Raw genomic sequence first — 22,018 nt, 5'->3', positions numbered from 1 at the left:
AGCTCTAAGCGCACATAGGGATGCATTAGCATCCGCAAAACAATTTAAAGCATGCAGATGAGATTTTTTTCCTGGCATGCTGATCGCAGGCGCGGGAAGAAATCGCAGCATGCCCTATTTTTCTGCGGATCCCGCGGTACGGCTTCCATTGAAGTCAATGGAGGCCGTCCGACCCGCGGCAAAGCCACAGCTGTCACTGTCGACGTGCCGCGGATCCATGGGAAAATTAAAAATAGCACTGCGCATGCGTCCGGCACGTCGTCCGGATGCATCCACCATGCTGAAGAAAGAAGATCCAGTCGGCACAGAGAAGATCCGCTCTGCATATGGGCAGGTAAGAAAAGGTCTTTTCCTCCCCATGTCTGCGGGCACAGCTGGATTCCACTGTGGGATTCAGCAGTGCAATCCAGCCGTGCCCGTGGACATTGGGTCTTATGGGAATTCAAGCAGCATCCGTAATTGCTTTGAAATACATACACAAACTATCAGGCCAATCCGTCATGGCAAACACGCAAATGCTCATAGCAGAACTTTCTCAGATTCCTGGCTAAAGTAGTGAAACATCAACTCCGTTTGGGAGCAGAGAGATGTGCTGTCAAGAAAAACTTAGAAGCAGCGGTCACAATGTTATAGATCTCTGATCCCTATCCAATGGCTAAGGCTGCTAGCAACAGGCTAAGCATCACAATAACAGCACACCGAGTCCTATTTTCTTCTAAAGCATTGCCATAGCAAGGCAACACAAGCACATCAGAAGAAGACCCTTAAATGGCTACTATAAAAGGACTATAGAACATTCATTAAGGGGTTAATGCTTGAAAAAAAAAAAAAAAAACACATGAAAAATGTTAGACTAGGTTGATATTGCATTTGTCAACTCATTTATGGTTTGCATCTGAAATGCCAACAACGGCATTCAGACAGAACCCCGAATGAAACCAAAGGCTCCGATTGGTCAAACAGAAATCAAAGTTGCAATTCGACATTGCAACTCTGGTCTCCATTTGGCTAACAAAAGCTGATGGTTCCATTCGGGGTCCCATCTGAATGCAGTTTTCAGCATTTCAGGCAGAACCCCATTATGGAAACTATAAACAGAAGTGACAATGCAATGTGACCGGAGTCTTAACTGCATGTTGGATGTGACATTGCACAATTTTCCCTTTAGTTAGAATATTCCAAAGATTTTATGGAACTACAGATGGAAGTCTCTAATGCACAGTTGTTTTTGGAATCCAGTGCTGTACCTTACAGTAGAGGCAGACCAAACAACTGCTATGGGCCACCTCCGTCCCACCCCCATCAATTACATCCAATGCCTACTCCGCGCCCCTCACCATCTAGGCACTCTAAAGGCCCATTTACATGGGGCGATTACCGTTCAAAATTGTTCAAGCTTCCACGGAAATTTGAACGATAGTCGTCACGTGTAATAAATAATGTAGGAAAAACTGTAAAAGGGGATGAGGAGAAAGCAAATCTATTAAATAGTTTTCTTCTCTAGTGTATTTACAGAGGAAAATGAAATGTTAGATGAGATGCAATGTGATAAAGTAAACTTTCCACCAAATATCACAAATCTAAGCAAGGAAGAAGTACAGAGCCTGCTTAAAAGAAAATGTAAAATAGACAAATTGCCGTTTCTCGATGGCATACACCCCTGGGTTCTAAGGGAATTAAGTAATTTAATAGACAGACCATTGTTTCTTATATCTAAGGAGTCTTATATTGAAGCAACTGAATGAGAATTGTTCAGTTCTTGCATGCAGAAAACTTAACGGCTCGTCGTTCAGTGTATACAGCAGTCGTTTACTTCTGAACGACTGTCTAATTACTGTGAACGGAGACAGGCGGGGGAAGAACGCTTCCCAACCCACTCCGTGTACATTCCGGCAGCAACTGTGAGCGGTGCCAGCAATACTCGCTCCTATGTAACAGCACAGGAGCGAACATCACTTGGACAAACGTCGGCATGGTTTGCCCTACAGCTTGTCCCATGTAAATGCGGCATAGGTCTCTCTACGAGACAGCCATGCAACCTGGCATTACTGCTGTGACCAAAACTGCCACAAGATTCGGCAGGCCAATAAGCAGAGAGGCCCTAATTATCAGCCATCTCAGTCTTTTGGCTCTGCCTCCTCCTGGCGGAGACCACAACATAGCAGTCTGTCTCCTCTCTGCTCCAGCCGGACGTGACTGTATGCAGGAGTTTAATGCATAGTAAGTTATTTAGGCTGGCGAGGAGACAACTAGAGGTGCTTTTAGATGGAAAGATTATTATGTAAAAAAATCGTTAAAATGAGCAAAAGTGAACAATAATCGTTCAGTCTAAATGTGAGCCAACAATGAATGATAGTCGTTGGCTTTTCATTCGCCATTCATTTTATGCAGGCATGAAAACCATCGTTGGCTCATTCACTTATCGGGACTCTTCTGTAGAAGAAAGAAACGAGTTACCCGTCTGGTCCGTGTAAGTTGTGAACGTCAAATCTAATATCCTTTTCTGTTTTCCTTCATTATCTTCTTCAGCGTCGTCTTCATCATCAGAAGAGCTGTAGTTATCTGCCAGCTTCTTGACCGCCGCTTGGTTGGCTTTCTGAATATCTTCAAACTTCTTTTTAGAAGTCTCCACTGAAAGAAAAACGTACAATTATCAGGTTACCCTTTACAGCACTGAAACATGGGTACAGAATATGATGGATGAACCATGGGGACATCCTGGAGGCGGGAGCCAAGCTCGCTCCGTACATGGTGGGTGTCAGCTGTCTTTTAACCCTTTCCAATCCATTTATTTTTTCTCACCCATTCTCCCCAGCTCCAAATAAATTGGAGCTGGGGAAAATGGGTGAGAAAAAATACATTTTCCCTGCACCCTCCTGAACTGACAGAGATCAAGAGGGTGCAGGTGCTCACTGCACCGTGGAGGGACCTGCTTACCTGTCAGGCATCTTCCGCATTCTCCTTCTGCCTCCCGGCTCGGCGATCATGTGATCGCTGGGGTCAGGTGGCACCTGGCGGTCACATGATCGTCAGGCCGGGAGACAGAAGGAGAACGCGCAAGACGCCGGTCAGGTAAGCAGGTCCCCTCACGGTACAAGCTCCCGGGCTCGGAGTTCATGTGACCGCCGGGGGTCAGGTAATACCGGCGGTCACATGATCGCTGGCCGGCCGGAATCTCTATGCATTACATAGCGCTGATTGAGCGCTATGTAATGTGTAAAGGAGAAGGCAGAAAGGGTTAAAAACCCTTTCTGCCTTCTCCTAGGGGGTCCTCGATGGGGACCAGTGCACAAGTGTATCTGCACCCGATGTGTCTGATGATCGGGTGCAGATGCACTCCTGCACTGCAGTGTCGGGCCTGCCCCGACATTGGAGCTGTGGAGGAAAATGATGATGTTGGGGCAGGCCCGACATTGGATTGGAAAGGGTTAATGCCGGCATTAAACCCCAAAAATCGCAATCGGAAATAACAGACATGACCGGAGTTAACCATTTTGAATGGCGGTGTCAAATCTGATAGCGGCATTTAAATTTTCGAAAGGTCATTTAAATTTCCCTAATGGACTGAACGTGATAAAATCACAAGGTGCTGCTCAGGTGTCATGGTAGTCTGGGGTCTTCTGAAGGCCCTAAGGACTACTCTATATGTCTGTATGTGCCTGCGGCACATCTTAATAGAATGCCTGCAGAAATAGAATATACCGCAATACTGAAGTATTGCAGTATATTGTATAGGCAATCATTGACATGATCATAAGTTCAAGAAAAAAAATAATAAGTAAAACTCTTCTTCTATAATTACAGGGAAAATCAAATCATAATTAAAAAAAAAAAAAGGATTTAGTATTACCGCAGCTGTAAAAATCTGATCTATCAAGAAAACGCATTTATGTCATTTAGGGTGCCTACCTACTAGCGATATATTTTCTTGAGATGCGGCTGTCGCAGAAGTCAGTGATGCCATTCCATGGCTTTCAATGGGGGTTGGTGCTGCTGTGGCCCCATTGAAAGCAGTGGGTTGCAGGCAACCCACGCAGCGATGATTTTCGGGGAAGAACTTGAAATAAAAGCCCTTCTTTGAAAATCATCCCTAGCTGTAAAAAAATAAAATAAAATTATACTCCTCTAGAAGAGCCGTCCGGCCCCGACAGTCATCTTCTGGAGGTTGGGGATTAAAAAATCCCCGCCCCCAGAAAGCGCTGGTCTCATTGGCTGAGCACTCAGCCAATCACAGGCAGCGATCAGCCAATCATTGAATTCAAAAACGCAACCCCACCTCCCAGCCTTTCCCCCCCCCCCTCCTAATTAAATTTAACCTTCAAATCCGCAGGGCAACCGCAAATGTATTCATGGATGCACTGCGGATCTCCCGCACCCATAGAGACCAATGGGGCCCATCCACACATGATCCGCGTTAAAATGGAGCATGCTGCGTTTTTTTCCCCATGCATGAAATCCGCAAATTGAAATATATCACATCTGCGGTGTTAAATTAACCGCGGACGGTCAATGATTTCTTATGGGAAAATTGATCTGTGGATTTAACACGCGGATTTGCTAAATGAAGTATGCCCGTGGACATGAGGCCGTACACCATAAAAAAAAGACCCCCAAAAATGGGCCAATTACATTTTTAGCCCCATTTTAGTCCACTTACAAATATTCATGTTTTTCAGTATATTATACGGTATACTTTATTAAATAGTACCGTTGGAAACGACAAAAAAAACATTTTTTTTTAAAACACAAATCCACAGACATCAACATCGACAGCAAAGTAAAAGTATGTTGTTTTTTTTTAAAGTGGGGAGGAGAAATAAAAATCCATAAAATAAATTTTCTATGCCCTTAAGAGGTTAAAGAAATCCTGTTCGCTTCCTTAAATGTCTGTTTTAGTGTATTTCCCAATCAGCTAATTGTGAGGCATCTTTTCTGTGAACTCTGTGTTGTGTGGTTCCTCTGTTATTCCTCTTGGAAATTAATGAACAACTGGGCGTTACTATTCCCATTTTCGATATGGTGTATCACTGCACTCTGAAACTATCCAATCAGTACCCAGTTGTCAATTTATTCATACGTTTACAGGAGGAATAACAGAAGACTAAGATCTCATTCACAAGGGTGTATTTGCGCTCCGAAATACGCAAGTATTTTTACGCGATTAATACGGGCAGAATAAACCCCATTGATTTGTATTAGAATATTCAGACGTAGGTGAAAAAAAATAGTTTAAATCGCAGCATGTCCTATGTTGGTGTATATTACAGTCTGACATTGACCATTAAAACAACGGGACTGCGTAAACAGACAGTGAATAGTTTTCCTCCTCCCTTTTAAAAAATGGTAACTCCTTTATTTATCCATCGACGTCGCTGTATGAGGGCTTGTTTTTTGCGGAACGAGTTGTATTTTTCAACGGTACTATTTAATATATCATAAAATCTACAAAAAAATTCTAAGTGGAGTAAAATGAAAAAAAACGACATTCCGCCATCTTTCAGTGCGTCTTGTTTCTACGGCGCACAAACTGCAACAAAAATGACGTGATAACTTTATTCTATGGGTCAGGACTAGAGATGAGCGAGCGTACTCGGAAAAGCACTACTCGCTCGAGTAATTTGCTTTATCCGAGTATCGCTGTGCTCGTCCCTGAAGATTCGGGTGCCGCTGCGGCTGACAGGTGAGTCGCAGCGGGGAGCAGGGCAGAGCGGGCGGGAGAGAGGGAGAGAAAGATCTTACCTCCGTTCCTCCCCGCTCTCCCCTGCAGCTCCCCGCTCCGTGCCGGCACCCGAATCTTCAGGGACGAGCACAGCGATACTCGGATAAACCAAATTACTCGAGCGAGTAGTGCTTTTCCGAGTACGCTCGCTCATCTCTACAGGCAGCCTATCAAGCCACCCCACATGGACGGGGCCTTTCAGAAAGGACCCTGGCTGCCATGACACCTGCACGGCTCCCTGCGATCTCACGTGAGGAAGGGGGGGCGTACGGGACCCCTGAGCATCATTTGGAGTTTTAAATGTCGCTATCAGAAGCGACAGCGGCATTTAAAGGGTTAATAGCTGCGATCGCCTGTGTGGCCCATTGCAGCTATTGCCTGCAGGTGTACGCTGTAATAAACAGCTGGCGCTGCATGAAGAGAGGTCGCCCCGCGATCTCCCTTCATACATACCCTGCACGACGTAAATGTACGTCATATAGCGGGAAGGGGTCTGAACGCATCGCACAAAATTGCAAGTTTGTGCTTTTTGCGATTTTTGTGCGATGCGTTTTTAACATTAGAAAGTTCTATTGACATTTGCGTAAAAAAACGCAGTGATCATGTGATCAAAGTGTGAAGGTCCCCTTATAGGTAAGAGGGTCCATTTAGCACCATTCACTATTGTCATATGACAGTTCCATTTCACTGGGGGTTGCAGTTTTCTTGCTGCCTGAACAGAGCAGGAAAGCAGAACCCCCCAGCGCTGATTAAAAGGAGCACTTCTATCTGTTACGCATGGAATTACAATGCATAGGGGACCACTCTAGGATCGGTGGCGGTCCAACCACTGGGATTCCCACCAATCCCGACAATGGGGGTCCAGAATGAATGGAGTGGTGGTCAAGCCTGCGCACCTTCGTCCCATTCATTTCACTAGGACTGCCAAGAACACCCTAATACGGGAGCTTGGCTAGCTCTGGCACTCCCATTGACATGAATGCTCAGCTACTGCTCCGTTTGTTAGGGGGCCTTTGGGAAACTAGGTCTCAGTAACATTGGGGGTCCCAGTGGTCAGACTCCTACTGATCAGACAGCTATTCCCTATGCTGTGCATTAGGATAACTTCTTTTGGTGGGGGGCTTTTTAGTGGGGGCGCATTACATTTATATGTGCACAGGGTTCTTGCCGCTGTACAGGAAGAAACTCCAACGCTGCAGCCTCTTTCACACAAGCGACTGCGATCTCACCGCAAGAAAATCACAGTGATATCACATCTGTGTCCTGTGCAATACTGTTGTGTTTTCTCTCAGCGATATAGCGCTTGTGTCACTACAAAGTCTCGAGACTTTGTAGCGCTCTTTTACCATTTTTTTAGGGGAGGCTTGAAATATAAGCCCTACTCCAAAAATAAGCCCTAGCTGCATGAAAAAAAAAAAAAAATACATCTAACAAGCGTTGTCTGCTCAGCCACACTTTTCCATGCAGGTCTACGGCACACTTGCTTGTAGTCTTCAGCCAGCACTTCCTGGTCCGGGGTTCAAAAACCCCGCCTCCAGGAAACATTGGCTCTGATTTGTTCTCGAGCGCCATGGCTCAGCCAATCAGTGGACTGCTCGATGAAACAATCACAGCCATTCAATGCAATGGCTGTGATTGGTTCATTGACAGCTACAGTGATTGGCTGAGTCAAGGTGCTCGAGAACCAATCAGAGCCAGTGCTTCCTTGGAGGTGGGGTTTTTGAACCCCTGACTAGGAAGCGCTGGCTGAAAACTACAGAAAAGTGTGTCAGAGCTGCAGATGAGACGTGTGGCGGAGCGGATGGTACCTGTTAGGTGATGTATTGCTTTTTAATGTAGCTAGGGGTAATTTTAGGGGACACAGAAGGATTTCCTACTGTAAAAGTTGCATCGCACGAAAACTGCGATTTTCTTGCAATGCAACACAAGGTTCCATAGGGAAACATGGGTTACAAAACATCACTAATGTGAGGAACCCACTGGGAACCACGGGCTTCTCATACATGCGATTTATAGAGCTGTCGCATTGCGAGCAAATCACGCGGTTTTGTCGTCTGTGTGAAGAGGCTTTACTCCCAGTGGTCAGGCCCCCATAATAAAGTGATTACATATTTTAGTGATATGCCACCACTTTAGGATGTGATGTAAGGGCCCCTTTACACAAGCATGCGCATATTTGTACAGGCATTAGCGCACGTTTTTTGCGCACTGAGGTTTTTGTGTGCATATCAGCATATTTTACTGCGCATTTTCTGCTGCAGGACATTTCCATTTGTGCGCAGCAAACAAACCGCACGGCTTCAAATGGCTAATTTAGTCGGTGTTGTTTTTCCAGCAGCGTATCACACATCTTTGTGTAATATGAGGACATTTGCGCACCCCTCAGTTGTACAATCAAAATGCGCGCACAAGATATGGAAATGTGAATGAAGCCATCGGAATCGGTGGGTTCTATTCTCCGTGGATTCCGTGTGTAAATTTTACATGCACAAATACGTGTAAAGGAGTCCCAGGAAATCCTATCACTATCCAGCGACTGCATGTTCTCAATCACTCCGAGGGCCAACCAGAATATATCCAGTATCCTGCGATAGGAGGTTGGAGAATGAAGTGTGACGATAACATCTCCAAAGAATGAATCATTCGGGGGACAAAAACAACATTCTTACCATTCGCTTCTCTTTTTATGTTCACTGAATGAGGAGGCTTACTGACAGACGCGTAGGACAGGTGTCCCCTTCCAGCACCGGACCAAGGTCCACTTGGTACCGCAGCATTTCTGGCAGGTACTGGTGCAGGTCCCGGAGCGGAGGATGGAGCGCCACGACCTCTGGCTCGCCCCCTGCCACCTTGGCGCCAAGGACCATCCATTGCTGATGATGTTGCAGCTCCGATCACTTAGAATCTAAAGAACATCCCGTAAACAAAGTGTTAATGTACTCTTCAGTCAATAAATATACTTTGTGCCTGTCGGGGTACGTTCACACGGCAGATTTGGGGATGGAAATTGGGCCACGACGAAATCCGTTTCCAATACGCCTCCCATTCATTTGAATGGGTCCAGCGTTGCTACTGGATTTCAGATCTGCGTCACAGAAAAAAAAAAGCGACATGTCACCTCTTAAAGGGGTTTTTTTGCCCTTTTATCAACTGATGATCAATCTGGATAGGTCATCGTAGTTGATGGACAGGGGGTCCGCCACTGGGGTCCCCAATCCATCAGCTCATCGTCCAGCCACTCTGCACTGGACAGCGGGACGGACATCATTTGTGGGCAGGGGAGGAAGGGAGCGCCTGCTTCACTCCCATTGAAATCAGTGGGAGCGCCGCGCTGCTCCTCCACTTCCTGCCCAGGAGAGGAGATCAGTAACAGGAGCAGGAAGTGGAGGAGCAGCGCGGCGCTCCCACTGATTTCAATGGGAGTGAAGCCGATGCTCCCTTACTTCTTTCGCCGACAAAGATGTACAGTCCGCTATCCAGTGCGGCACGTTGGATAATCAGCTGATGGATTGGGGTCCCAAGCGGCAGACCCCTCCGTGATCCACCAATAACCCATCCAGAGGATAGATCATCGGTTGAAAAAAATTGTGAAAAACCCCTTTAATGCAGATCCACATTGGAAATGTCACATGCGAATCTTGCCCATAGAGAGACTTCAGCCTGCGTCACACGAGCGCATGTATATTTGCGCATCAGGCATTACGTATTTGTGTGCACAACGGCCTTTTTTACTGTACTTTCTGTGCATGCAAGTCTTGCGCCATTTCTCCCACAGCGAAGCTCGCAGCCATTAGAATGGCAATTAGCTTACGAAGTTCAAGATGTGTTCTCTCCCTGCGCAGGAAAACCGAGGACGCTGCTTTTTAAAAAAAAATTTTTAATTTTGCGGTGTGACCGAAATGCGCAGACAAAATATCCGTACGTGAACAAACCCACTGAAATCAATGGTCTAATTTCTGCGTGTGCAATATTTTCAATAGCGAATATGTCCCAGGCCTCGGCCACGGATTTCTGACGTGAAATCCACACGGGAAAAATGAAACGCTTTAAAAAACTAATCAAAAATAAGTTACTAATAAAAACAGAATTTATATTAAAAAAATAAATAAGTTATGCCAACACCCCCCAATATACGGATTTGTCATCAATCATCCCTGTCTCGTGTGTGTTAGTGCTCGCCACACGTACGCAGCACCCACGCTCCCAGCATGTCCCCAGGACCACCACTTCTTCCCATTCCCATGTTGGCACATTGTATATATGTATAGTACCCTCACATATCAGATAACATAGGATGGCAGGTCACTATGACACCTATATGCACCATATGGGCTATGTGCATAACGCCTCATTCTTGTAACCCCTCACCTGTCACTCCATAGAGGTCCAGCAACTGGGAACACACCACTGAGAATCGGACGTGAGGCCTCTAAAAAAAGAACTGCGGCAGAAATCCAGCATAAAACTACATTTCCCGGCATGCAAAGCGCAGACGGCACCTTCAACTCTATTAGGAGAGTAAGACTGTCTGGACTACAACGACCGGCATGCTTTGCGCCGATTCCCGGCGATGACGTGTCACGCGTCCATTGAGAGATGGCTGCAGTGCGGTTCCCATAATGCACCGCAGTGGTATGTGCTGAACTCGTGTCCCGTCTGCTGCTGCTGCAGAGCTTATGGTGGCGGCGACAGCAGCGAGTGAGTACAATGCAGGACAGTGCTGGGATGTAAGGGGAGGTGCTCTGCAGGGGCTGAGGAGCAACTGTACAAATAGCAATTCCCTATAGACTGTTATTATCATCAATGCTCCGCCATCTGTAGAGACATTCTTATTATCTTTGGCGTAGAGGGGCGCGGTGCGTGTTCCTTGGGGCGCCATATGATGGGGGGTGTCGCACATACGTAATATTCTAATTAATGCAACAGCTGCACAGTATCATCCTGGCATCATACGGTTGCCTTGGCAACGGGACGGGAGAATGGAATTATACGGACACTTTTAGGATACGTTCACGTATATATCTTGCGTATTTTCCGCGTTGGAATTGCGCGTGGAAAATTGCAGCATTTACAGTATAAATATAATGGATCTAAAATTTGCAACGGGTCAATTTATATTGCGGATTTCCCTGTTTGCAATGGGATGGAATTTGGGGAATCGGCCCCTAAGGCCGGCTGCACACGGGCGGAATCTGCGGCGGGCGTCCGCACCATGGATCCGCGACAAATGCCGTCCATAGCAACGCTCTTTCCTGCATACTTGTGGAAACTGATTGTGGTTTCCACAAGCAGAAGAAAAATCTCAGCATGCTCCATTTTTGTGCCAGTTTCATACAAACGGCTCTATAGAAGTCAACGGAAGCCGTGCGACCCGTTGCAGACAGGATGTAGATTCCCGATCATCACCTAGCAATGGCGCGGGAAAGAAAAAATTTGGCTGGGCTCAGTTTAAGAATACTACTTATTACACATGCGCTATACGCACATGTGATACGTGGTAATTTACAGCCAATGAAATGCATTGCCTTGCCCAGTTCCGCTCACGTTTTTGTGTGAATTGCGTCCAAAAAAGAATGGAGCATGTTTTATTTTGCGGCGTATTACGTGCCGATTACAGATGAGCGAATATACTCATTTCGAGTAATTACTCGATCGAGCACCGCGATTTTCGAGTACTTCAGTACTCGGGTGAAAAGATTCGGGGGGGGCGGGGGAAGGCATGGCGGAGCGGGGGGTAGCTGCGGGGAACAGGGGGGAGCCCTCTCTCTCTCCCTCTCCCCCCCCCCCCCCCCCACTCACCCACAGCGCCCCCTGAATCTTTTCGCCCGAGTACGGAAGTACTCGAAAATCGCGGTCCTCGGGCGAAAAAGGGGCGTGGCCGAATAGGCTCGCTCATCTCTAGTGCCGATTGTTCTCTATGGGCGCTTAATAAACTCCACCCATACGCAATTAAATTGTGCATATCCGGCGTATATATGAGCTGCTGTGAAGTGACAGCGTGAGAAATATTAACGATAAAAACCAGTTGGGCTGTGCGTGCCAGCATGTGTGAAATGAGCTGTCATGTGTAGTACAATTTCGCTGCCATACGCGGTCATAGGCCCTGTCCCCGGCAGCTCCACAGCGGCGCTCTGCCCTAAGGGTGCGCTCACACAGGTGGGTTTTCTGCGCGCAAAACTGCCGCATTCACCTTGTTACAATCTGCTTTAAGAGTCGCCGGCTGCTGTTGTCGGCTGGTTACATAATTTCTGTGGATTTTCCACGCTGGTAATCTGCAGCTCTTCAAGTCTGTGGATTTTGGCGCAGATTTTGGCCTGTCCATTCAAGTTTATGGCAGAAATCCACAACCTTCGCTGCTAAAACTGGCGTGCCGCAGATTAAAATTCTGCACCACGGGTCAATTTCCGAACTTATATGGTGAAGATTTTTTCTGTACTGTGTGGACAAGGTTTCGAAAATGTCGCCCAGATTACCGCTACTGTAAATGCTGCGGTTTTGCACAGCTGAAAATGTGGACAGCAATTTCGCACCATTTGATACAGATTCTTGTGCGGATCCGCAGCTGTTTTCAGTCCTTCAACTTAACCCTTTGCAATCCAATTTTGGATTCAGGGTTTCCTAGGGGGCTTTCTCTTTCTGCCATTATACAATGGCGCCATCTGCTGGCTAGAGCCAGTACTGCAGTATGGGACATGCTGGAGAGGCCCCCGACAACAGAGCGGCCAGTAATATACAGTAAGAATACCCTGCCGGACATCTTCCAACATCAGAGCTGTACAGGCTTCAATCAGAATGTCTTCAGACGTCAGACAGGGAATTGGAAAGGGTTCAATTCATTTGAAGAGTCAAATCTGCAAGAAATGATGCTGATTTGTACAGATTTTTCAGCTGCGGAAAATCCGCAGCAAATCGTCTGAATGTGAACGCAGACTAAAGCCTCCCAGACACCTGTCAAGCTTTCCGCTGACACTTATCTCCTGCGATCCCCTTATAAACATGAACACTTTCCCAAGTGTTTGTGTGTCTTTAGGTGCTCAGTCCTACTCTCTCCCCGCCCCCCCACCCCCCTGTTTGGGAAAGTCTGGCGGCTCTAGAACAAGTGCTAGAAGTTCGGTCTTAAAGAGACGTCACCTATTTTTAGCCCTATGAGCTGGACGCATATACTCCATCAACAGGGCCGATTACTCTTCGGGCCGCTTGTCGGCTATTTCAAATCTTTGTCGTCACATTTTAACATGACGAATGGTCTAAACCGAACATTTAGCCGCTGTTCTCCACTCCGTGGTTTCCTGCAGGGATATCGATAACTCCTACAAAATTTTGTGCCATTTGAAACGTAAACTTTTGGCCGAACATTACAAGTTATCCATTATCCACAAAATAGGGCATAACTCGGGTCTCATTGCTGAGACCCCACCAGTCTCGGGAGTGCGGGTCCTGTATGCCCTACACCCCCTGCAGTGAAGGAATGGAGCACTGGTTGGGCAAGCACGGTAGCACTACATTGACCTCCAATGGGACTGCAGAGACAGCTGAGTGATACTAGTTCGGGTATTTCAGTTGAAATGAATGAAGCGACGATCTGCATGTTCAGCCAGCACTCCAATCGTTCTGACGTCACTGCGGGAGGTGTAGCGACCTCACAGTGACAGGCAAGAGCTGGACACGAGAAATCGACAGGGGTCCAAGCGGTGAGACTCCCACTGATCAGCAAGTTATCCATTATCCAGGGGATTACTTGTAATCTTGGTGAAGCCCCTTTTAGTGTTGCATCTATAATAATATCAGGCAGCTATGTCATGTCCCATGTTTGGCGTGGGTCATTGCAGGACTATGGGGGCGGGGGGTTAGCTGTGGCCGAGTATATACAGCTGTGGTGGGGAAAGTTCCCCGTAGAGCAGAAGAGTTCATCTTCTAGTCTGCTCAGTAAATGTGGATGTCCTTCTGCATCTGGAGACTCGAGATGGAGTTGACTTCAGACACTTCCATGAAATGTTCTCCATTGTTTCGTTGCTTTGTCGCTCTACTTTGGGTGCCCATTACAGACAGAATTGAAATATTTTCCATCTTAACCCTTTCCAATCCAATTTCTATTCTGGTTTTCACGAAACACGGGCTGTTTGAATACCGGGTGCTTTACCTATATCGGCCCTTTCATACATTTTAGCTAATGTGAGTATAGCCTCGCAGTATATACTCATGTATCGGTCCTGCTGTAGAATGTACCCTCATCCATTTTCTTTGCTCTTACAGGTTCCATTTCCATTGAATCAAAGTAATTTAAACGCCTTCATCATCGTGTGGAAAGGTAGGTATGTGTGTAACCTCATCTTCTGTTTTTTGTGGAATATAGCTTTTCATTGTCTGTCGTGTCACTGCTAAGGACGCATGTAATACGTGATGACTTGTAACTCTTACTGTAACTAGACTACAAAGGCCGGAGCCTAGTATCCTATAAGCTCCCATTGAATTCAGTGCAATACCATCCCAGGCCACTGAGATCTATGTCCTGCACTGTCTATACCGACAGTGGTTTCGGGGATCACAAATGGAGGACTCCTTATTGATGACCTATCCTGAAAAAGTGGTCCTTTTTACCATCGGTGGATGCCCCAGTGCCTCACCTGTCCAAATACACTACCCTGCCCCTGGCAGATGCGCCTTTCTTTAAGGACAAGCATGATAGACGGCTAAAATCTTTTGCCAAGCCGTCCTTTGAGGCGTCTGGGTCAGCCCTTTGTCCGTTCTTTGCCTCATCATGGGTCGGTAGGGCCACGTCCGATAGGGCAAACAACTGTGCTGAGAAGTCCTCTGTCAGGCAGATTAATCTGTGAGACCTCACTGGATGCTGCCAGACTACTAGCCCACTGCTTCGTGATTGCCGTGGCAATCTGCCACACCATGTGGCTAAAGTGTTGGTCCACTGACCTCACTTGGAAGAGGATGAGGGGGAAGCTCCTACAGGACTTTGTCTCTTCAGCAGCCACCTATAATAGTAATTTCTGAGGCGACACGCATGAAAAGTTGTCATCTTCTGTGAATCGGGTGCTATTGTCAGTACCTTGCCAAAAACAAAAAAAAGTAACTGGCTAGTGATAGAAAGCAGAGGGTGGTTATAAATCAGACACACTCTGATTGGGTCACCGTTACTAGTGGGGTACCACAGGGGTTGATTTTTGGGCTATATTCTTTTTAATCAAACTACTAACGTGTGTGTGTGTGTGTTTCTTATGCTCCACCTCTGGTGATGTCATTGCTCTGCCCCCTAGTGATGTAATTGAAGGTCCTACAGAATATATAAAACAGTCTGCCCGACAGAAAAACAACACAGTTAGGGCTCTTGAAAAGGGGAGGACAAAAATAACAAAATGAGAATACAACTAAACCGCAGTTATGTCAGACACAACTCAGCACTCCTGACAGAACACACTGACCCACCACCACAGAGATCCGGTGGGCTGAAGGACCTGCGGTGATGTCACTGCTGTGGGAGGAGCCAAGCTGTGTGTTGTCTTGTGTGGTAATCAAGCTGCTGTGAGTGTGATGTGACACCAGAAACACTGGGACTATAATTTCCTAATAATTACTAGTGTATTTATTAATGACCTAGTAGAGGGATTGCACAATAAAATAGCAGTATTGGCAGATGATACAAAACTATGTAAAGTAATTAACGTGAGAGAATACAAGACGGTTGCAAGAGGATCTGGATAAGTTGTGGGCTTGCACAGATTGCACAAGTCCTTGGATCGGTCCCTGATTTTACCTCAGTCTGTCGTTCCCTCCTCTGGCTGACGTCGCCCAGCCTCTCTCAGGGAAGGTCCTTCATCCCTATACCACCCCCCCTCCCTCCCCCTACTGAAAGTTGATAACCACGAACTGGGCAGGCAGCCTGACAGTGCAGGAGCAATGGTCCAGCTGGAAATTGTCCCTCCATATCAACATACTAGAACTCGGAGAGCCATCCTCCCATGCCTGACCTTTTGGTCCCAGATTCTGGCCAGTCATCCAATCCAGACTGACAACGCAACAATTGCTTCATATATAAATCACCAGGACAAAACAAGAAGCACAACCATAATGAGGAAGGCTGTCAAAATCCTACATTGGGCTGAGGCACACGTCAATCTGGTCTTAGATGCTTTACAAGCATCTCCATTTGATCAATGCGTGACATTTCCACCCATCTGCTTTTTTGGAAGGTTGCCTTTCTAGTGGTCATCATTTCCATCCACCGCATCTTGGAGCTTGTGGCACTATTATACCGCTCTCCTTTTCTGGTGCTGCATTAGGACAAGGGAGTTTTTCACCCAGTTCCATCCTTTCTTCCTAAGGTGGTCCTCTCATCCTTCCACCTCAACGAGGACATCCTTCTGCACAAGCTTGATGTCGTCTGTGCACTGCGGAGCTATCTTGCCCCTACAAAATCCTTCTGCCATACAGATTCTCTGTCCCTCCTTCCCGACTGTCCTTGTTGAGGTCTGGCTGCCTCCAAGTCCACCATCCCTTGATGGATCAGGTTGGCGATAACGGAGGCCTCCCATACCAAGAGCAGTTCTCCACCAATTCAGGTGACTGCTCACTCCACACACACAGTGAGTGCCTCCTAGAGATTTCCCATAACACTTGTGCCCTCCAAATCTGCAAGACTGCGACCTGTTCTTCACTTTATACCTTCACGAAGTCTTACAGAGTGCATACTTTCGAATCCTCTGATGCTGCACTTGGACGCAGGATTCTACGGGGGCGGCAGTACCCTGATCGCATCAGAGGCACTTTTGACCCACCCCCAGGGACAGCTTCTGAATGTTCCAAGGTCTTAGCTGTGTCCCCCAATGACACAGTCAAGAAAACAATGACTTTTTTTTTTTTTTTCTTAAACCATAAAATCCTCTTCTTGGATGTTCAATGGAGAACACAGTACCCACTTATTGTTTAAGTGAACCAGCTGTTTCTGTTTTGAGCTTTGCCCTTCACTTGTTTAGACCGGGCTCTCATGAGCATAAGACTACTGCATATTACACGTTCTGTGCGAAATAATTTGCAGGCAATCAAATACATTGCCTTACGCTGGTTCGCTCACATTTGCATGTATTCGTGGCATAATATGCAAGGTCAAAAAGAACTCACAATGTTCTATTTTGCCGCATATTGGGTGCAAGAGAAACCATTGTTCTGTATGGGTGTGTAATAAACGCCACCCACGTGCAATTACAGTGTATATGGGCAGTGTATATATGAGCCATTGTGAAGCAACAGCATAGGAAATTTAAATTAAAAAACCACTGCAAGGCTGCGCATTACAGTGTGCGCGAGATACTGTCATGCGCAGTGGAGTATATCTGCCATACGTGTCGATAGGCCAGTTCCACAGCGGTAAAACCCTGTATGATTTACAACGCATTTGGTTGTGTGAGCCCGGCCTTAGTTGTATGTTTCAAGTTGTGTATTTAGTTAGCCTATGGGCTCTCTCTCCCACTTGTGTACTAACTAATTTAGCTGAATGGCTACAGAAGGAGTATAGCTGATAGTAAAGGAAGAATTGACTCCTCCTTAGTGTCTGCCTCCTAGTAGCAGGAGCAATACCCAAGGTCATAACTGTGTCCCCGAAACAACATCTGAGAAAAGGATTTTATGGTGAGCAACAAAAAAAACGTTGTCTTTGCAATTTTTTTTTTTTTAAATTTTAAATGGCTTTCTGTGCTATAAATATTGTTATATTTGACATCACATTTATAGAGGTTTTATGTTTTACAAACCATATATTATTATTTATTTTATTTATAAAAACGCTTTTTATGTGGCGCCACGTTGCAGGACCAAAACATTTTTATTTTTCAGCCGACAGAGCTGCATCAGGCCTGTGTTGTCTGGAGCAAATTGTAATTGTAGTTTTCAGCTGTACCATTTTGAGGTGTATACGTTTTTGTTTTTTGTTTTTTATATTTTTAGGGATGTGGGTTGATCATAAAAAGACTATTTTGGATTTTTTTTTTTCTAAATCTAATTTTCTGTGCTGTATAAATATTTTATATTATGGGTTGTTATGGATGTGGTGTTACCAATTATATGTTGGGATTTTTTTTATTTATCTTTAAAGCCTTGTAAAAAGGGAAGCCTAGCTTTTTTTCTTTAATGCTATAGTCAGCAATGCCTGCAGCATCTGCAGGGTCAAGGCAGTGATTGGATGATTAAGTACTTCTTATTTCATTGCGTTTCTGGGGGGAAAAAAACATATGTGACAATCAGAGAGCGCATATGCTTTCTAATTGATGAGGGGGGGGGGGTGATGATAAGAACAAAAATTCATATCATCCCCTCCCCTGTGATATGGAGATACACGGATGAATCACAGATCTTCTTTGCTGTTACTGAACCCCCATAACCACCCCTCCACACCTCTCCCCTGCACACATACTAAAGAATAGCAGCTGCAAAATTCCATATTCCCCACTCCACTTCAAATCTTAGCTTTAAAATAACACCAAAAGCATGTCTCTATCCCTGATAGAACTTGAGCTACAGCAGTTTAAAATAGAATGAGCTCAGTTTGTCCTAAACTGTAATGTCTTTTTCCTGCAGAACGAACAGAGCTCGTCCAAACCTGCGATTAAATGGTCAGTGTGCATAAATCAATATATACGTAAATATTTTAAACTTTGTAATAAAACATTCTTCTCTGATAAGATATATATCGGGCATTTATCAGGCTCTTTTACTCCTCCTCCTAGGTTTGCTGTTCACACGCTTTGAAATGGTACTAAAATTTTGCTAGCTAGGCAAGACAGACTTACTGCTCACTGATGGATCAGATTATGTGCTGCTCATAGAAGTCTAAGGGAAGGAGAGTGGAGTAGGAGCTAATTGAGAGAGAAGCAGAGACAAAGGTGCTGCTGTAGAGAGGTATTTTACTGTCTCACAGCTAATGGAATCTGTGACTCAGATGCTTCTTTGTATAAGAGAAGATTAGATACTGCTTCCCTATGTGTGTAGTATATGGGAGATATAATAGCTAGTCTACGCCCATGAGCTCGGAGAAAATAGGCAATTAAGAAAAGGTAAATGTAGAATACAAGTCATATAATGGCCAGAAAGAGTGCCACTCTTCATATACACAAAGGTCATTCTGAAAAATAGCTTAAATATTTAACTACACCTTAAAGGAATTTTCCAAGTAGATTCTTATCATCTATCCCAATCCTCAACACTCTACGGAACCCCCGGCTGTTGATGGCTGATCTCCAACCTGTTGAGCAACTGTAAGAACTCTACCCTATCAAATCGACACCCCATTAATGGCTTTAGTCATAACATTTATGATATTTGGTATTTCATCCAAGGGTAATTTAAAACACGAGCATTTATAATGTCTGGTTTAGCTACATCAACCTATCATCAGAGCACATAAACCATTTAATAGCCTTTACAATAAATACTTTTTTTTATTCTTGGCTTATAGGATGCCAGCGTGTATGGTGAAAGGATGTCCCTCTGGTGGACGACATCACGAAGAAGGCGTCACCCTACATGTATTTCCTAAAAACAAAGAGATGATCAAGCATTGGCTGGCACAAACGGGACAGAATTTTGGTGATCTAGATGAATTTGCAGAGAAAGTGCTTGAAGGAAAAAAATCTGACAAATATCGAATGTGCTCTAAGCATTTCTCTCCAGGTTCATACGTTGTCGCTGAAGGATGGAGGAAGGCTTTAAGAAAAGATGCTGTCCCCACCATATTTGATATCATTCCATCTCCTGCACTTACCGCTTTCCAAAAAAGACCGTTCAAGAGACAAAGGCTTGAAGATCCGGTTACCTCAATGCTGATGACGGTTTATGAAGATGCAGGTCCTTCTTCTGACTCTTGTTATCATTGCGGTCAAAGGATTATGGCTAACACAACACTGAGATCTATTGGCGTGTTAACTGATTTCTATGCCGGAAGGAGGGATTGCTTTACACAGACGGACCCTAAAATGGGTTGTAAAAATGTGTCTACTGAAACAAAACGTAAAAAGTATCACAAGGGAATACAGTGTAAGATAAAGGTAAAATCTATGAGCTCCAACTCTTCACCAGTACCTCTTGAAAACTCAATAGATGAAGGATCACCTGTGTTACAATATGTTGTCCCATCAAATGATTATCAAGTTCAAATGTCAGATGATGAAAGTGAAAAAGCAGATGTCGGTGAACCTGAAAAATTAGATGGTGGAGTTTCCCCAATACCGAATTCCCTTCAGGTTTCACAGGCAAATCCCTTGCCGATGCAGATCTCTACAGCTTCACCAATGGATATTGATTCCATGAGTTTCAATAGCAAACATGAATTTGGTTCCACCTTCCATGCTTCCAAAGAGTCTTCCACAGAGACTGAAAAAATATATAATTATGATCCAGATCTTGGTGAAGCAACCCTAGTGTCTGATTGCACGAATAGCAGTGATCTTGTAAAGGAACATAAGTTCATGGTATTCGAAAGCTGCCTCGATGCCCTTATCTATAAAGTACCTTGTCAATTTCAAGGGCGGTGTTGGAAACCAATAAGCAAAATAGAAAAGAAAAGTATTGGCACTTTTATAAGCATATATGTAACCTGTGTAGACCGACACTGCTATTGTCTATGGCAAAGCCAGCCCAAAATTGGATATATGCCAGTAGGAAATCTCCTCCTGTCTTCTGCAATACTATGCAGCGGATCATCTTTTGTGAAAACGCAGCACTTATTCGATATGTTGGGCCTCTTGAACATCAGTAAAGTCTCATACTATAAGAACCAGGTACAATATTTATTCCCCACCATAAATCAACAGTGGGAAGAAGAGCAGAGAAGAAACTTTGAAATGCTGGCAACAAATCCCATCTGTTTGGTGGGTGACAGCAAGTGTTCTCTTCCTGGAGACAGTACTAAATACTGCACATACACTATGATGGATGTACAATCTAAAAAGATCATTGCTTTTCACATTGAACAAGTTTGGGCTGGAGTGTCCTCTTCTGCTTTGGAAAAAGTAGCCTGCAAGAAAGTTCTTCGGAATCTCCTTGATCAAAAAGTGTGCGTGAAGATGGTTTGCACAGGCCGTCGTGTCGGCATAAGAAAAATGATGAAAGAGGAATTTTCGTCTATTCTTCATCGAGTTGATGCTTGGCGTTTGGCCAAATCAATAGGTAACAAAGTGGCACGTGCGAGTCAAAAAAGAAATTGTTCAGAATTATCTTCCTGGGTCAACTCCGTCAAGTCACACCTTTGGTGGTGCGCTAGCAACTGCACGGGGAAGCCAGATGTCTTAGTGCAGAAATGGAATTCTCTACTGCATCATGTTGTGAACACCCATTCATGGGAATCGGAGAAAGGATATGAACAATGTCAGCATGATCCCATTCCAGACACTGTCGGTCAACGTAGAAAGTGGCTCAGTAAGGGAGGTAAAGCACACAAATCCCTTAAGACTATCGTGCTCAATAGAAAACTTCAGCGAGACCTCAGACGTGTGTCCAATTTCTGCAATGGTGCTGAGCTAGAGGTTTATCACTGGGCTACTTCAAAATACCGACCCAAAAGAGATCCTCTTTTTATTGAAGACTTGGTGGCCAGAACCCAGTTGGCTATACTGGATCATAATAACAATGTTAAATGTGTACAAGCAATGGTGAAGGGTGCAACAAAGACGTGTGAGCCTTTATTTAAACCCCGTTTTTACAATATGGGGAACAATGCACACAAGCAGCGGTTTCAGAGATCTCTGTATGAGGCTAGCAACCATGGATTTTTAATTGCTATCATGAGGGAAGTGCTAGAGCTTGCAAATCAAAACAAGGACTTCCCTATAATGATCAGAACTTGACTGTATTGCACCCATGGGAAAATCGGACATGGAGAAACATTGAAGTGAACTTTTTAAGCTCTAAACAGTTTTGTACTTTTCCAGAAGCCACGGCGTGATATGCACTTTTTTAATTGTAATGTTTGTCTTATTATGTTAACCTTTATTTATTTTATTTATTTTTTGGCTTTGTGCGATTTCTTTGTTTTTTACTTGTAGTTTGAGTTTTATAACAGTTGGTTAAAAATATACATTAACTAATAAACCAACTTATCTTTTATATGGCCTTTGTATTATTTTGAAGACTTTAGTTCATCATGATTCTACAAATTAAAAAAGTTAGAGCAACGAGTTTGTCATAATATACTGGTAGAGGGAATTGCTTAAAGTAATTCTGTAATTCTCTACAATTGACTTGAAATGCTCCATGTATTATAACCACATGAGCCTTTGTCTACCTCCCTCCCGCTAAGTC

The 22,018-nt window shown here is 44.9% G+C and overlaps 2 protein-coding genes across 6 annotated transcripts in view; one reads left to right on the top strand and one right to left on the bottom strand.

Moving 5' to 3' along the window:
* NFXL1 (nuclear transcription factor, X-box binding like 1) overlaps positions 1 to 10,178 on the bottom strand; it is an 86,946-nt gene extending 76,768 nt beyond the window's left edge. For both annotated transcript variants that reach the window (XM_066573114.1, XM_066573115.1), the window contains exons 1-3: positions 10,088 to 10,178; positions 8,389 to 8,624; positions 2,458 to 2,631 (exon numbers count right to left, since the gene is read on the bottom strand). In XM_066573114.1, the coding sequence (XP_066429211.1) occupies positions 2,458 to 2,631; positions 8,389 to 8,590 (376 nt within the window). In that variant the 5' untranslated portion in view covers positions 8,591 to 8,624; positions 10,088 to 10,178. The remainder of the gene's footprint in view (positions 1 to 2,457; positions 2,632 to 8,388; positions 8,625 to 10,087) is intronic.
* Positions 10,179 to 10,319: 141 nt separating this feature from the next.
* On the top strand, positions 10,320 to 21,785 carry LOC136572496 (uncharacterized). Of its 4 annotated transcripts, none has more exons than XM_066573112.1 (4): positions 10,320 to 10,417; positions 13,973 to 14,027; positions 18,302 to 18,336; positions 19,179 to 21,785. In XM_066573112.1, the coding sequence occupies exon 4, from the start codon at positions 19,180 to 19,182 to the stop codon at positions 21,562 to 21,564; it is 2,385 nt and encodes a 794-aa protein (XP_066429209.1). In that variant the 5' UTR covers positions 10,320 to 10,417; positions 13,973 to 14,027; positions 18,302 to 18,336; position 19,179; the 3' UTR covers positions 21,565 to 21,785. The 4 variants fall into 4 exon arrangements, with proteins under 4 accessions (XP_066429209.1, XP_066429208.1, XP_066429207.1 ...); XM_066573111.1 differs by having other exon boundaries at positions 13,973 to 14,031; XM_066573110.1 differs by lacking the exon at positions 18,302 to 18,336.
* The last annotated feature ends 233 nt before the right edge of the window (positions 21,786 to 22,018 follow it).

This window comes from Eleutherodactylus coqui, chromosome 7 (assembly GCF_035609145.1).
Source record: "Eleutherodactylus coqui strain aEleCoq1 chromosome 7, aEleCoq1.hap1, whole genome shotgun sequence".
Taxonomy (NCBI): domain Eukaryota; kingdom Metazoa; phylum Chordata; class Amphibia; order Anura; family Eleutherodactylidae; genus Eleutherodactylus; species Eleutherodactylus coqui.
This window is presented reverse-complemented; position numbering and strand designations above follow the sequence as displayed.

Coding starts and splice junctions, on each gene's coding strand:
- LOC136572496 (XM_066573110.1), top strand. CDS start 19,180: ATGCCAGCGTGTATGGTGAAAGGATGTCCCTCTGGTGGACGACATCAC.